General features: G+C 40.4%; 1 protein-coding gene across 5 annotated transcripts in view; it reads left to right on the forward strand.

Moving 5' to 3' along the window:
• Nucleotides 1-17,562, forward strand: part of ACSL3 (acyl-CoA synthetase long chain family member 3) — a 503,023-nt gene that overhangs the window by 121,369 nt on the left and 364,092 nt on the right. For all 5 annotated transcript variants that reach the window (XM_069213474.1, XM_069213478.1, XM_069213477.1 and 2 more), the window contains exon 2: nt 2,964-3,396. In XM_069213474.1, the coding sequence (XP_069069575.1) occupies nt 3,046-3,396 (351 nt within the window). In that variant the 5' untranslated portion in view covers nt 2,964-3,045. The remainder of the gene's footprint in view (nt 1-2,963; nt 3,397-17,562) is intronic.

Consider the following 17,562-nt stretch of genomic DNA (forward strand, 5'->3'; position numbering starts at 1 on the left):
GTTGCATTTTCTAATTTTAAATATATATTAATGATGGCACTTTATTGTACTTTTTCACTGTTTTGAACATGTTTTATTGCATATATATATGATAATAAATATCTGTTTTGTACTTTATTGACCTCTTTCAAGATCCTTGTTGACTTGACTTGGCAAGCTGGGAGTTGGTTCCAGGTTTCTGATAGCTTACTTATTGCTCCACTGTGATTGTGGTGTCCCACTTTGTTCCCCCCTTTTAGTGTTTTGCTTGGGCCGAAATTCTCCAGTCTCGGTGTTGTACTGCCAACCAAGGGACCAATTTTGTGCTGTGATGCCTTATCCTTGATTAAGCCCTTCCAATGGCATAAGCCAGTCAGTCCACAATTTTGTGCCTTTGACCACCTTTTTGTGCTGCTTTCTATTTCCGACAGGAGTTTTTAGCACCTTCTCAGACCTGTCAACTTACAAAAAATATTTGCTGTGTGAAACTGGGGCATGCCCTTCAGGGGGTGCTGGGCTTTATTGTGCGGTCAGTCTGCACCCATCCACCTCCTTTCTTCTCATAAAACAAAAAACACAAAGATTGCTGGTGTGGCAGTCGATATCCTGGGGTGTTTTCACACCTCTTATTGGACTTCCCTACTTACACCTCCAAAGATGAGATGGAAACCCCACTGTTGAGTGGTTTCCAGCACCTCTTGCCGGCACCTTGTGATTTTGGCTCCTCACTGGGTGTTTGACGAGAGCCAAAATAGTGTGAGGCACAGTGTGAGTTGGCAGATCTGCCTTCTGTTGCGCTCTTTGTAGCTGGCCCGTCCTTATGTGGAAAGGGATTATTTTTTTATTGTGCACTGCCTGGCCCTACACTTGGTTACTTCTTTAGCCCAGTGACTGTGTTAGGCCTCCACCTGTTCACAAACTAAACTAATGCAGTTCAGTGCAGGGGGGTCTAGAAGGGGAAGGGCATGTTCTGTCACTCAAGTGCTTATGTATGTGCAGCACCACTGGATCTACTTTTGAATTAATCTCTCTGCTGTTTTCAGGTTTTGGACAGTCCAAAATGTGGTTGCTATTCAATGCACAGAAGATGCACATTTTCATTTTCCCCTTCGAGTTTGAAACAATTTCCGTGGATTTTAGGCACTCTAAACATCTCCGGACGTTGTTTTTACTTTCTGCCTAAATAGTTAGGCAGAGCAAAACCCTGCTAAGTCACCTGGACATTGGAAATTATCAGAGACCAGTAGGCGAGGATGTAGGTGCACCTTTTAACCTAGGCGATAATAACTGTCTGCATTGATTAAGGTACCATTACAATAAATCATTACCTCGGTCAGTTTGTGGGTTATATGGAGCACTGGATGCCCTGTGTAGTAGGCACAGATTAAAGCAGGCCAGCTAGAGTCAACTAGTCACCTGCTGATCACTGTGACTGAATATGTCAAGCACTCGTGCTCTTACGATTGCAACTATAGAAAATGGGCATGAGCATGATGTGAGAGCGTGCAATGAATATTGTAACAAGATACATGGAAGGTGACTAGATGCTCATGACGGTGTGGCGATCTTAATATCAAGTCACAAAATGGAGGACTTTGTGGATCAGTAACATCTCATATTTCAGTTTGCTTGCTTTCTAAACACTGTTGAAAATAACAACTATGGGCCCGATTTACGAAGGTGTAGCTTGCAGTTTTGCAGAAGGTTACTGCTTTTCGACATTCAGGTCACAAACTGCACTTACAATTTTGTGGTAAGGCCAGCACCACACATGGCAACCACTGGTACTGCATCTTATTCTAATAAAAAATGTGGGCTTTTGGTCACTTTTGGAGACTTCAAATAGTATTTATTAGTGGCTTATTAGTTTTTCTAGTGGTAAAGCTCCATCCCTTCTGGATACTGTTCATGGTATTATTGGTGACTTATCAGGGCTGTCTAAGATAAGACCTGCATTTCTTCTGGGTAGACTCCATATTTAGCTGCACGTTGACTTAGTGCCTCAAGGGGTCTGGAAACCACACATTACATACTGGTGGGCTAACAGTGCTTCCACTGGCAATGCCTTTTTCACTCCTAGTAGGACTGCTTGGTATTCTCTGGTTGGTTTGACATTCCTGGTTAGACTTGTATAGTTTTCTCGTGTTCATCCATCTGATCCTTATCGAGATTGGATTCTACGTTATTTTATAAGCTACTCAAAATGTGTGTGACAGCTTCTGTTCTCACAGTTACTGCAGCTCTTCATGCTTAAGTGGAGCGACCTATGCCTCATGTTTGGAGCATATTTTGAAACTCGAGCGCCTAATCAAAAATCACCTATATTGACATTTAGCATTCAGTATCCTTCCAACCACAAACCCGAAACTCTTCCTAGCAAGCCGATGAAAGTAGAATTATTTCACAGCCTTGTCAGTGGCATAAGTTCTAAACAAATGCTGCTGTTGGCTGAAAGATAATGCAATAAAATCTGTTAATAGCGGAGGCCTGCGGTTCTCTTGTAGAATCTTTCTCTTGTGAATCCTTATATTTCTAGATTATGAATCAAGTTCTGATTTTATCTTTGAAGATGTGGAAAGCCATTTTCCATGTAGGTTAAATAAGAAAGTTATTGTTGGTAATCATGAAAACAAGGTCGTTTGAAAAGTACGATTTTTTAATCTCAAATTTTGTTACCACCTTTTATTTCCAATTGTAATTTTCCTTTGCGAACATAGTGAAATTCAAGCACATTCGCTTACGAAGAATGGCGGTAATGGCAAACGGTGTAAAGGTCGATTTGATTGTGCTTTTATGGTGGAAAGATCGGAAAAAGTGCTGGAAGTTAAAAGGGTACTGTGTGAAATGGTAGAGTGGTTTAAACATTTTAGAATGTCTAAAGTTGCAGGACGACTTTAAACTCATTTTAGTATAATATGCAGAAAAAAATAAATGCCAGATTCTACATTTTTCATAACTATAACCACCTTTTTTGTGCATTTTAGATCCAGATCTTCGTTGAACTCATTGCGGTAGGAAGACCTAAAGAAACACCAGTTGCAACTAAGATTTTTGGTAATCCGCAAGATGGAACTCAACGATGATCTAAACCCTGTTCTTCGCCGTCTTGCTCAGTTTATTATGTGGGTGTACAGTATAATTACTTTTGCACCATGGTATATCCTGTCTGGGGCAATGGACCGACAGAAAAAAGCCAAACGAATTAGAGCTCGGCCAGTAGATCTTCTGCCTGGAAGTCCTTATAGGGCTGTCAACAGTTCACGAAATTTGGCTTCGGTTCTATATCCCGAATGTGATACACTGGACAAGCTTTTTAAGCATTCTGCAAATAAATTCGGAAGCTTAAAGTGCCTGGGAACAAGAGAAATTTTAAGCGAGGAAGATGAAGTTCAGCCAAACGGAAAAGTTTTTAAAAAGGTAATTTGCTCTTCAACATTATTATATTTCTATTTTATTTTTGATTCAGACGTTTTACATGTGACTTACTTTTCTGACAGGCCGGTTGATGCGTCTTTGGAGAAAATCGAGTTTCTTTACGCTAAACTAGCTAACTGTATTAAAAGATCAACATTAGTAAACCACAGCAGAATCAATAGCGTTCAGACTGTGTGATTTGTCTTTCTTGAAAAGTATTTTCTAATAAATCTGATTGAGACGTGTGCATTTTACAACAACGCCAGGTTTTCTGTTGAAAGGCAGACAGAGGATGTATGTTGTGTATCGTCCCTATTCATAGTCCTCTGCCTTACGATGTAGGCTTGGTGTCACTTTGCAGTGGCACTGCACCCGCCATTACTGGTTCTTTACAAGTGGAGGTGAATAAACTATTTGGGGACAGTCAAACAACACTTTACATTTCATAACAGTGTCTGAGAACTAAATGTATGTCATTTAAAAGATTTTGCTATTCAAAATATCTTACCCTCTTCCCTCTAATTATGGGGTACCTACATAGCATTCAGCATTGTTACTTTTGTTTCAAGCATGTTTTCAATTCAGAGATCTCATCCACTTAAGAGCTTGTTCATCACTATTGGTGCCTGATGCTACTATATTTGGCCCGGTTGCAGTTTCTCAGGGCAAGGTACAAGCAATAAAGGGACTTCAGTCCCCTGCTATTGTAATCGATGACCACACTTTACAGTTCCGGTGTTCTATGTAACATTTAATGCACAACTATAGTCAATATTTCTGGCAGTTTATTTGTACAGTGTTGTTGAGCAAGAACCTGTCCTGCTCAGGTGTAAGCACTAAACAAAGTTATGAGCGGCTCAGGTTAGGTTTGTAGCATCCATTAAAAGATGCACTGTATGTGGGCTCATTAGGTTGTAAGAGGCAGTGGCTAGCTTTATTTACCTGATCAAAAAATACATGTAGTTCAGGTGCTATTGAGTGTTTGTTTTAAGATAGGTAGGACTGAGAGCTTGAATATTCTCTCTGCTCAGCTTTGGACTGTCTCTCCCAGAACGATGATGGAACGTACTCCCAAACTACTTTGAGACGGTAATAGGAGTTGGAACCAACCAGCACTCATTTTTGAGGACCAACGCTGATTTTACCTCATCAGACTTTAACCCAGAGCAAGAGGCAGAAAAAGAGACCAGGTGGAATTAGGGAGGCAGAGAGAGAAAAAAACTGACAGAGAGAAGCAGGAGCTTGAAAGAGTTAGATGAACGGGCAGGGAGTGCCTGGTCATGGTTTAGAGGGGCAATAGGTGGATTCAAAACTATCCAGGCTTTTTATTCGGCATGCCAACATTCAGTAGAACCACCGGGGGACTTCTGAGCAGAACTTTGGGCTCCGGCACTTACTGTTTTACAAATTAAGCATGGCTGCCTCTTGTCGTAAAGTGTTAAACATAGCTAAAGTACACTCACAACTGACCTGAGCGATATGTTTAAAATTAGTTTTGTTAGACACTCTTATCCCACCATACAGTGTGTTTTGTCTGTTCACGCATTTCTTACGGAGGTGTGGGGATGAAATAATTACTGAATATTTGATAGCTGCGGAGTACTGATGAATTCGTTAGCGGTACAGAAATTCCTAAACTGTCCATACAAAAGTATGTGTGCAACCATGTTTTGCTTACCTGTAGGTTCCAGAAAAAACATTTAACGATCAAGGTGTATTTATGTCTGCATTGAGTGTTGCATATAGTAATGCTTGAAATCAACTAGTGCACATACATACCTCTAAAAGTTTAACTTGCAATGTGCAGTGCCTATTGCAGACTTATGCGCAGTTAGTTTGAGTGTTTAATTGTATGTTCCCCCCCTTGTATGTTCCTCCCTGTATCTGTACACGTCTGTAAAACCTGTTGACATACATCAGCTTCAGAAATGCCTTGCTGCATGAGACCCTGCTTCTCTGTTTTCAAATGGCTATTTCACCCTTAAAAGACTGTAGTGCATGTGGCCTGAAGACCTATAAGAATGCAAACTCAATGCTATGGTTATTATAATGATGAGAATACTTGTAGAGCGCAAAAATGCCCGCGGCGTCTTGGCACTGAAAGCACACAAGGAAACAAGGTACCCTACCCACTATTGCCTGAATAACTACGTTTTTAGGGATTTCCGAAAAGGAGAAGGCATGGATTTCAAGTCGTAGGGAAGACTATTCCAATTCTCAACAGTACACCTAACAAATTCCTGCCCCCTCCCCGAGGAGCATTTAAAGGAGGGGACTGCTAGGATGTTTGCTGAGATAGACTGCAGGTTTCTGCTGGGTACATAGGGTTTCAAGCTGTTTTTCAGGTATTCCGAACCCTGACCATGCAGTCCTTTAAACGCAATAAAAAGAGCTTCAAAGACAATTCGTTGTTTGATGGGAAGCCAATGTAAACTACTTACCGCTTGAGTGGCGGAGTGAGATCTGGGTACATTCAGGGGCATCCGTGCTGCAGAATTTAGTAGAACCTGCAGTTTATGCAAAACTAATTTTTGCAGGTTCTGGTAGAAACAATTGCAATAGTCTAGTCTAGAAATTATAAATGCAGTCAACCGTTTTTAAAATGGCTGGGGGAATAAAATTTGCAATTTTCTTTGATTCTCAGCCTATAATAGGAAGCAGAGATAACTGAACAAACTTGGTCTTTAAAAGCTAGTTTTTCATCCTACATTTTGGACCTTTTTCGACCTTTTTGATGGGTGGAGGGAGCGACCATAACTCCAGAGCCCGCCAGGATGGATACCAGAAAGAAACATTGTTGCCGAATAGAATAATTTCAGTGTTTGAGGAGTTAAGGCAATTTCTGTCCATCCATTTGCCAACAGCACTCATGCAGAACCGAAAGGACTCTCCTCTTTTCTGGCTACTGTCAGATAGTGGCGTCAGCATAAGAGACTAATGACAGGCAGAAGGACTTAATCAGGCAAGCCAGAGGGGTAAGTTAAATAGAGTTGGGCTTAACAATGATCCCTAAGGGACCCAACAAGGCAGTTTAAAATGTTCAGAGGTAAATTCCTTAAGGGAAACTATTTGAATACGATCAGAAAGAAAGGAGCTCAGCAGTGCCAAGGCAGCATCCTTAATTCCAATCCTCTGTAACCGGTCAATCAGTAAAGTATGATTGACCACATCAAAAGCCACGGACAAATAAAGCAAAAAAAGGCTGTCCTTATCTATTTGTAATTGCATTGTAATAGTATTTATATAGCGCTTACTACACTCGACGAGGCGTTGAAGCGCTTTTCGGCGAGTAGCATGCTACTCCAGAACCCAAAAGGAATTAGTAGTGGATTAGTATAGGGAAATATGAGTACAGAGTTAGTATTATTATGAGTTAATTTGAGCCGCGGTTATGTGAGTTTGTAAGTTGGATTGACTGGAGTAATAGAGGGGTAGAGGAGGGAAGAATCCAGAAGTGTTAATTGGGAGTTTATAGTAACAGGATGAGGCTTGGGATGAGTAAATGGTGGATGGACGAGGGAAGAGTCTGTGAAAAGGGTTTAGGGAGATCATAGTAGCAGGAGGGGTTTTGGATGAGTCAAAGGTGAGATAAATGAGGGAGAATTTAGTAGGGTTGTTTGGGAGATCATGTTAGTAAACTGAGGTTTGGTTGAGTTAGATGTGGGAGAGCTTAGGCAGGGTTAAATAGGAGATGAAAGTAGTAGAATGGGTTTGGGATGAGTCAGAGTGGAGATGGAGGATAGATTGATAGAGACATGACATATGGTGATGAGTAGACAAAGTAAAGCTTACAAGAGTAAAAATATAATATTTGTTATTTATAATTTTATATATATATAGACACATTTTTGATCATTTTTATTTAATTTATTAATTATAAATTTTTTATTTACTTAACTTGAATTTTATTTATAGATTTGTATTTATTTTTCTCTAGTACATTAGGACTAGAGTAATATAGATATGTAAATACATAGTAAGGGGATATATGTTCAAGAAATATAATAATGGGTATAATATGAGAAGAAAAGTAGTATTGTACAAAGACAGACTTTCAAGATTTGTAATATATGAAGTTAATTAATAAGTGTACTTTTCTAACATTTATTTATCTTTTCTCAAGTTTTGAATAGCCAAATGCTTATGATAGTAAAACATTTGATCATTGTGATATAAAATGAGAGCAGGAGTTCATAAGTATCTAATATAACAACTCATCTAGGAGGTATGCCATGACCTATGACCATGTTAATCTTACAATAAGATATATATATATATATATATATATATATATATATATATATATATATATATATATATTTCAACCGTGAGTAAATATACATTAGTTAAACAGGTTTAAAGAGTATGTGTGTGATCTATTGTTATGACATAGTAGCGATACATATTTCCTAAAGAACTACACATATCTGGAATATACACAAAATCAGATTAAAAATATTTATCAACACAGGCATATACAATCCATAGCTGTCTGAATATGGTGGTTATGAAGGAAAGAGCAAACTCTTCAGTAATCTTCTGAAAACAATATAGTTATCTGTGGATCGTATATTTGGGGATAATGAATTCCATAGTTTGGCTGCTTGAACGGTGAAGTATGTACCACCTATAGTCTTTTTCTTGTACGGTGGTGTTCTAAGGCGGGTGCCAATCTTGAGTGGAGGTTTCTTTGTTGAATGTATTTGATTATTTTGTTTCTGATAAAGAGCGGTCCTGTTCCATGTATAGCTTTGTGGGTGATACAGAGCAGCTTGAAGGTGCATCTTCTGGCAATGGGTAACCAGTGTAGTGCTCTCAAGGCAGGTGAGATGTGGGCTTGTGGCTTTGCATGTAATAGTAGCTTGGCAGCGGAGTTCTGAATATAGTGTAGTTTTTTCATATTAGATAGAGATGATCCATGGTAGAGGCCATTGTCATAATGTAATCTTGATTTCCTCTGTGGCCACAATAAGTGCTGTGTCAGTGCTATGGCCGCTTCTAAATCCAAATTGGGTGTTATCCAGCAGCTGGTTGTTAGCTGTGAAGGAGGTGAGTTGGTAGTTCATGGCTGTCTCTACCAGCTTAGCCGGCAAAGGAATCCAGGATATAGGCCGAAAGCTGTCGGGGTCTGCTGGATTTAGGCTGGGTTTTTACGTTAGAGGAATAATGGATGCCTTTTTCCATTTTTAAGGGAAAATAACAGATGTGAACATAGCTTTAAAGATCTTGTTCAAGAGGTGGGCAGTAATATCCGGAGCTTTCTGGACAGTGGATGGAGGGCAAGGATCCAGTGCAGATCCAGATTTAGTGGACAGAATGGCCTGTTTTACGTGTTCCTCTTTAAGTTGACAGAATTTACTAAAAGGATTTGCTAGTGGGAGCGGATGCAAAAGTCTCGCTCCCTGGCCCTATAGAATTCTTTGCTGCAAAACTGTTGAAAATATTTAGTGAATTGAAAAAGGCCTGGCTGCAATGTGTGGCCTTGCCTGTGGGTGTAGCCAAGAGTTTAAGGACAGTTCGAAAAAGCTCTCTAGTGGAGTTAGTTTTTTTTTTTTTCTTCTCAGTGAAATATTCAGGTTTGACTTTTAATAGCAGGACTTTATATTCTGCAGTACACTGTTTCTATTTGCCCCTATTCTGCAAGCCATACCCCTTCCTCCATCTCCTCCCCTATCTCAGGGAATAGCGATTCGCCAAATGAAATGCCAAGAGAATGAATTTCATTAACTACACGGAGGGCTAACATTATGCATTATTCTTTAAATGCCACTCCACACAGCACTTTAAAGAGGAAAACATCATAAACAAAGCATTCCAGAACAGAACACTCGGTATACATATCAACTCTCTGGAGACAGTATTCTGCCTCTTTTAAATGTCAAATAAACTTTATCCAGGTAAGTAGTCCAACTGAAAGAACGTATGCTCAAGAAATCCTCCACCAGTTCAGTCATGAGAGATTCTCGTCCTTCTTCCATTCGCCAAACAAGTAGAACATCAATGCTAACACGGCAGCCACCATAGTGGACTGTATTACTGCAAAATTATCTGCAAACAATGAAAATTGTTATCTATTTTGTGCAAATAATTTACAAACTAGACAAAGACGAGGGATTCAAATAATTTACTGTTGGGTAAGACATATTTCTTGTATAAATGGTTTAGTTTTTTTTTTTATATTAAAAAAAATCCATAAGGGAGGGCTAATGTTAGCCTCCGTGTCTCTAATGAAATTTACATTCTCTTGGCATTTCATTTGGAGAAACGCTATTTCATTATAAGACCAGAGGCTATCATTATGCATGTTGGTAGCCCCTAAGAACTACATCAAACATGTGCTTGAATTGTTTACAATAATGTTTAGCAAAAGTAGAGACCAGTCTGCTGCTCCCCAAATATCCTCTAACGTGCCGCCTTTATAAAAAGACTGGCTTGCCATAGCACCTCTCATAGAATGTGCTTGAAATATCTGTGAGTCAGTGCAAGCTGATTGCATAGTCCATTTAACCCATTTAGCAACCATGGCCACAGTAACCCCCTTAAAAGGTTTAATAAAATAAATCAGTAGTTGGTCAGTACCTTCCAGACGAAATACACTCCTTCTGCAATCATATTCTTTCCTTCAATCTACCACACAAAGCTTTTTGCAGATATCAAAACATAGGTAGAACATTGTTTCAGATATAGTTTTGTTCTTATTGTGATACCAAAAGTAACCCCAAGAGCATCATAAACTCTGTTAATTACCCCCAAGGCTTAAACGCCTGGGACATGTTTGGGGTCAAGGACAACAAGTTTTTATTTTTATTTTCTCCTTGGGACAAGTAGGCCCAACCCCCTGCAGGACAAACTCTTTGGCTGCCAGTTTACAGAAAAGGGACTGTCTCCAGTTGAGGTAATGTGTGTGCCCATAAGTTAAAGATGTTCGGACTTGTATTTATTGTTCATTATTGAAAAGCTTTTATTATTAGGGTGAGTGCTTTAAAAAACGTATTAAGGTTAAACTGCACTACTGACAGTGGTTCCAGTAAGAAAAAAAGAAAATAAAAAAAGTGGACACCGATTTGAAAAGTTTGTCAATATGAGGCTAAGTTTAATGCTCCCTGAATGCTTTCTGATTATATACAAATGTTTGCAGAAGCTTGTAAGCAAGAGTGATGATTCTTTGCTTTCAAAATAAAATGCTCAGAAAAAAATGCTACCATGAAATTTTAGGTTTATATTTCTTCGAAGCGTCATTTAGTAAACATTTGTTGATCCATACTAGTATTTGCAAAAAATATTCCTAACATTTTCAACAAGATTATGGGAAGCATGAAAATAAACAAGCACTGGCAAAGCCAACGGATCCAACATTTGTTGTGAGTCTTTTGGTTTTGTCAAAGCAGGTCTTATTTTGACGTGGCTTTTGTAACACTGTATTGTTGTGGGAGCTGCCAGGCCCTCACTATTGTAACGAACACTGGCAAAAAGCACACATTGCCACTAGTGGTGGAACAAAGTTCCTGCAGTGCAGGGAGACCCCCTCAGCACAGCACCATGCCCTGTGTGGGTCGGGGGGCTCCATACCCTCTCCAGTTTCATTATGCCCCTTATTGCCACAGTAGCTCCTGGCACTGAACAAAACTACTTTGTGTGCCAATATTCTCCTTGCGGAACAACAGAATGTTCATAGTAAAGCCAGCCGATAGATGGAGAGAAATAAAATATTGGTAAAAACAAAATGTCTTGGTCAATGCTAGACCTAATTAGGGAGCCAATTCTTAAAGAAAGTCATGAACGTGCACCCATGCTATATGTCTTTGAATTAGTGGCTTTCATGAATTCACAAGAACTTAAAGAATTAGATAAGGAAATCATACTCCTAGAAAATATCTGTGAACTGTATTTTAGCACAAGCACTTATGCACGTGTAGATTTGCTTATGTGAAAATCTGTTGAGCGTTTACAAGCTCCCGTGGACTCCAACTGCTTTTTTCCAAATCCTGGAAGAACTTCTACTTCTGCTATTGTCAGGAGTAAATTTCTAACCTTTCTCAGTATGGGGAAAGATTAGAGAACAGCTAGTGAACATCCATAAAACATGTAAGTTAGTAGGTTTCCAGACTTAAAGGCATTCCAGCCCTGGAACTATTGCATACTGCTTCCTCCAGCCCTGCTATGCAGATCTGTGGAAAGGAAGCAAAATAAAGAAGTTGCTATAGTAGGAATTGAAATTGCAGGTATTCAAGCCCTACTATAGTGTTTGCCCTGGCATGATCCGAGAGGCTGTTATCAACGCTCTTACATAATGAGATTGCTGCCATAATTTGTCGGCGCACTACATGACACCAGAGGGACAAGTAGATTTTTTTTTTTTTACAGGACAAGTAGATTTAAGAAGCAACCTGTCCCCTTGGACAAGTAGATATTTTATTAAATTCCACACCCCTGAAACATGGATAGAACCAAATTAACATCCCATATACCTAGATATAGGAGGCCTTCCAAGTCTAATGCTTTCAAGCACCCTGCACACCAAAACATTCTTTCCATCAGATCTGCCAATGATCAAACTATGTCCCACTGAAATCGCGGACCTATAGCAAGTTATTGTCATGTAACTAAGGCCTTTATCAAACTGTTCTACTAAAAAGTTGACAACCTCCACTAGAGGGGCCTCCATGGGATCCATAGCCCTTTCCAAGTACCAACATACCCAAAAATTCCAGATTCCTCTGTACCTACGGTGGGTACCCGTGCCCATGATTAATCCAAGAGTGCTTAAGCTCTACCCGAAAGACCTGACATTCCTCTAGCTCTTCTGACACTTTCCATGCAAGAAGGTTCAAAGTCCCATTCAGAAACAGAGGATGTTTTTCTCCATCTGGGTTTAGTAAAAGACCTTGCACTGAGGACATCAAGAAGGGGATGTCGCAAGCTAGTTCCAGGCACATCGGGAACCATGCCTGTATGATCCAATTATGAGCTATCAGAACAACAGAACATCTCTCCTTCCTGACTTCTGTAGAGCTCTTGGGATCATCGTGAAAGGAGAAAACGCATAGGTGTTTGTTCCCTTCCAAGTGTGGAGGAAAGAATTCACTGCCAGAGCACCCGAATCTGGCATCCAACTGAAGTATCTCTCCAGTTGAAATGTCAGTCTGCTCGCGAACAGGTCTAACTATAGAGGGCCCCAAACTTGAGATAGTCTTCTGAAAAAATCTGTATTGAGTTTACAATTGCTGCAAGCCCGTAAAAACCTTGAATTCCATTCAGCACTGACATTCACTTTCCCAGGAAAATATTCTGCCTTTAGTTCAATCTTGTGTTCCAAACAAAACAACCAAAGCTTTTTCGCTAATGACAGGTCTGAAGATCTTGTTCCACCTAGCCTGTTGATATAAGCAACTACAGAAACATTGTCCATCTTTAGCAGTACTGTTGTTCAAACAATCTTTGAAGCTCATAAGGGCATAGAGCCCTGCTGTCAACTCTAAATAGTTTATATGGTGTGACCTCTCTACATGAGACCACAAACCGGCAGTGTCCTGTGTACCAAGATGTGCATCCCATCGAACAGAGCTCGTATCCGACTCCAGAATGAAGTCTGGAGAACAATCAGAAATTGCCCTGCAATTCCATACGTCCAAATTCTCCAGCCACCAATATAGCTCTATTCTGGTTTCCCGATCTAGGACTACCTTGTCGCCATACCACAAACCTTTCCGAAGGGCTTTTGCTTTTATCCTCTGCAGCGCCCAGTAATGTAACAGACCTGGGAAGATCAACATTGTTTGCATCACGATCTTGGATGTCACTGAGCGCATCAGTCCACTGTGCCTAAAGGACACTATAAAAAATGTTGTTGCCTAGGTCGCCCAATCTCTCTTAGGTGCTTGGACCTCCAATTCTCCTCGAGGTGCTTAAGACCTCCATTCTGTCTGAGGTGCTTAGACCTCCTATTCTATTTTATTTTTATAAGCTACAGCCTCTCTTTCAGTGGTATCAAGATGGTTAGATTTTCTTTTTCGCTTTCCCTCTTTGTTATTTTGAACCGTCTTCTCCAAAGGGATCGAAAGAGGATCTCCTTCATTGTCATCTGAATCACTCCCAAACATAAAGTGGTCTAGTGGCTGTTTTACACAGGAACATACTTCATGTTGGATCAATTTTTTAATTAACTCATTAATTCTACCCTGCCAATTTTCAGATGCTTAGCTATCCCTGTCAGACATTTCACAAAATTAAAATGTTTGGTGAGCAATGCAGTATTAATTAATAGAACAGGTTTCAGTTGGGAAATGCCTGTAATGCAAGTTTGGCAATCAATATAGTATTAAATTAAGTTAAACCTGGGAAATACTGTTTCGCTAAGGGAGCCGTTTAGTTATTTAAACAGTATCTGATGCAAAGGGGGGATTGAAACTGTCAAGTTGATGCATCAGGATCTCTGTACTCCTGCATGCCTACAGCTTTAATACATGGGCCGGAGCCCAAAGGAACATGGAGACTTGAGTCTTGTGTTGGGGCGGGAGACCCGTTGGCCAACACATTCCTCTAATCGACATATACCCAAATGAGAGACCGGAAGAAAAGAGAGGAAAGGAGTCAGGTTGCTTCTACTGGATGTGGCCCACTCGCATTCACAAACACTCACTAGAGGAGCCGCTTAGGGAGAATTGTACCACTCTCAGTAGCAGTTGGGAAAATGAGGTGAAGCGACTTCAGAGGCCGCCCTCGGTGAAGGGTCCTTGGAGGTCACTCTCTGCAGCCTAAGGTGATCCGGTTATACTGCTCTTACAATAACAAAAGGCTGAGAATCCGCTAGAGTATGCCCTGCCACGTGGGTGGGAGTGTCTGATATCTGGGTAAACCCAAAGCCATCCATAGCTACTATTAAATTCTCTGCATCATAGCCCGTCTGATTTTCTAGATGATAGCTAAAATCACCAAGTAAGGGGAAATCGGATTTGAGAGAGGATTCCAAGAGAAGGATTTTGCAAGTGGCTACAGTCTGTGGCCTTGCCTGTGGGTATAACTGAGAGTTTAAGGGCAGTTTGAAAAAGCTCTCTAGCGCAGTTAGTGGCAGGTTCAATTTTTTTCAGTGAAGTATTTAGATTTGACTTTTAATAGGAGATCTTTAAATTGTGCAATACAATACTTGTATTTGTCCCTCTCATGTAAGTCATGCTCCATCTCCTCCCCTGCCTCTGAGAATTTTGTTTGGCGCCCCTTTAGTTCTTCATTAAACCAAGGGGCAGACTGTTTGCTTCTTTGGTAAGTGCTGCTTTTAAGAGGTGCAAGGGTATTGCCTGCTGATTTCAGCCAATTGGAGTAGTTTGAGGATAATTGATCCATATTATTTGACCACTCTAATTGAAACGCCAATTGAAGTCTGTTAAAATCTGACTCCTGAATGATATGCCAGACCTGGTGGACCAATGCCTTGAGAAGAGTCTTGGGGGTGGGGGATGGGGGGGAGGGTGGGGTTTCAGTTTCCCAGGTCACCACTCTGTGATCGGTCCACACCAGCTGTAGAGTTAATAGACTGGAGATAAAAAGATTAGTAAAAATACCGTCATGGGAAGGTCCGCCACGTGGGTGGGAGTTTCTTCTATCTGGGTAAACCCAAATCCGGCCATAGCATCAATTAAATTCTCTGAGTCATTGTATGTCTGATTGTCTAGATGATAGTTAAAAATCACCCAGTAGGGTGAAATCGGATATGAGAGGGAAGGATTCCAAGAGGATATTGATAGCTTGAACAAAAGTAGATCTGGTCCCCATAGGGTAGATCTGGTCCCCATAGGGTGATAAATGAGAAGTCAGTTGAAAACTTTGGTTGTAGTTAGTTCAATGTTGAAACAAGATGCTTCAAACTTCTCCTTATAACTTCTGTGGACCCCTTCTTAATTCTGGAGCCCAGGGACCCCTACAGAATCAGTATTGGACTCTGGGCACCCCCACTCGATCATTACTGTTAATATTTAGTTTTCCAAGCAGTCCCATTGTAGCTGTTGAGGACCCCTAGGGGTCCCTGGACCACAGGTTAATAACCACCACCCTAGACTGCTGCCTCAGAGTTCAGTGGGGAAAGAGTGGAGGAAGGTGAAGGTGATTGGGGAAGAGAAGGAAGACCCAGGATGTTCTCAGCACCATGAAGGAATCTTTACAACTTCTTTGGTGAACAGTGGAAAATCTTAAAGGCTCAACATTTCTGTCAGGTCGCAGTCCCAGAGCAGACAAAGAATAACATAATCTGACCAGTAAGTGGCATACAGCTGTGCAGGCATAGGACCACTTCCCCTTTAGGCTGAATGTCCCATAGAGTCAAATGTGATGTTTGGAAAACCTGCTGGAACAATACTTTTTTCAGTTTCCTTATAAATTTAAGGTGTTGCTCTAAATGTTTGGGCTACATATGCTCGTGGTTTTTCTCCCACCAATTTGATTCTTTATTAAGGAAGCAAAGGTGATCCTATTGTGATCACAGCAGCTACTCAAAACTTGCTTCAAATAAGTACACTTTAACAGAGTTTTGTTTTGTGTGTTTACTGTAGAGGAGATAATCATACTGAGCCTCAGTTTTCAAAAGTCAATTTAGAACCAATCCCAAGCCATTTCTGAAAAAGTGGAAGTTGTGGATTTAAAATGTGTGGATTTCTTAAGTATTGCCACTTGCACCATAATGTTATCTAGAATGAAAAACAGGTTTCAACTTTCCAAAGTTAATAAATATGTCTTGGGCTTAAATGACCATGTGATTAGTCAGTAAAGCAAGTTCACAACCCTACTCTTATTTTGTATTTTTTTTTGTTTCAACTTTCTAAAGTTAATAAATATGTCTTGGGCTTAAATGACCATGTGATTAGTCAGTAAAGCAAGTTCACAACCCTTCTCTTATTTTGTATTTTTTTTTGTTTCAACTTTCCAAAGTTAATAAATATGTCTTGGGCTTAAATGACCATGTGATTAGTCAGTAAAGCAAGTTCACAACCCTACTCTTATTTTGTATTTTTTTTGTTTAATAACACATGCTCCAGGACACCCTTCATCCACATATTTCCCCAGTTATCTTTAAATGTACACCATTTCGCTGCATGCCGTTGATGGGCAATGATTTAGTGTACTTCTAGGTCCAGTAGCTCAGACCCATGCCCTCCTGATCAAGCTTGAGTAACTTCAGAGTGAATCTACTCCTCTTTCTGGCCCATAAGGAAGAGATCTTTAAACTAATTCTGTAAACGTGGATGTTGGTATGGGACACGTGGACTTTTGTAGTGTACTCTAGTAGCAGGTAATGAGAACTATTTTAGCTATGGTGATTCTGCCCATAAGGCAGAGTGTTCCAGAACTTTACTAATGATTTTAACACTTAAGAGTCTACCCATATTGTATGTATATTGTTTCTCATGGGTGTGCACTACCTTTATTCCCCAAGTACCTTTACGTCTGTCTTCCTTTCCTAGTAGAGGTGAAGTTATTAGAGGTTGTCTGGGGATGCTTTTAGTAGTTTGCCAATTTGGAACAGAAAGGACTTACTCCGATGGCCTGAAATAATTTATATCTTTTAAGCTCGCTCTTAAGTAACCGGACTGCTTGAGGCTACCTCAGGAGTTTGTTTGACATCTGCATAAGACTGTGAGCATTATGTCACCACCCTGCTTTCCCAGCCATGCATTGCCCTTCGGAGCTTTAGTGTGATGGTTGCATCGCAAGGGCAAATAGCTAGGGAGGAAACAGGGCATCGTTCTATCGTCCTCGTCTTTCGAGACTAGGCCACCAGACCTTACCTTGCGCTGAGGGTTCAGTGCAAAGTAACAGAATCCAGCTTACTAAGTAGGGCTTGAAGCACATGTTTCTCACTGCTGCCATCAGCAAGGTTCTGCTCAGCGTTTCAGAGGTTTTCTCATAGTCAATGCTCATACTAAGCAGGATGAGTTTGTAGTGTGCTATATATAAGTAACCTTACGCTATTCCATAGCTTGCTAAGACTTGGGGTGAAGCCAAATTGGTCTTTGTGTACGAGGGCACCTTTAACCTTCTGCAGTTAACTAGCGAACACCTTGCTTAATTTCCTTGTTGCCACATTAATCATTGACAGGGTCTACAAGATGTGTGGTCGCTGTGATTTTTGCTGGTTTCCGCATCATTGTGATGAAGATGCTTTCTCTCTGGGATTCAGGC

The sequence above is a fragment of the Pleurodeles waltl genome, chromosome 11, assembly GCF_031143425.1.
Source record: "Pleurodeles waltl isolate 20211129_DDA chromosome 11, aPleWal1.hap1.20221129, whole genome shotgun sequence".
In the NCBI taxonomy this organism is placed as follows: Eukaryota; Metazoa; Chordata; class Amphibia; order Caudata; family Salamandridae; genus Pleurodeles; species Pleurodeles waltl.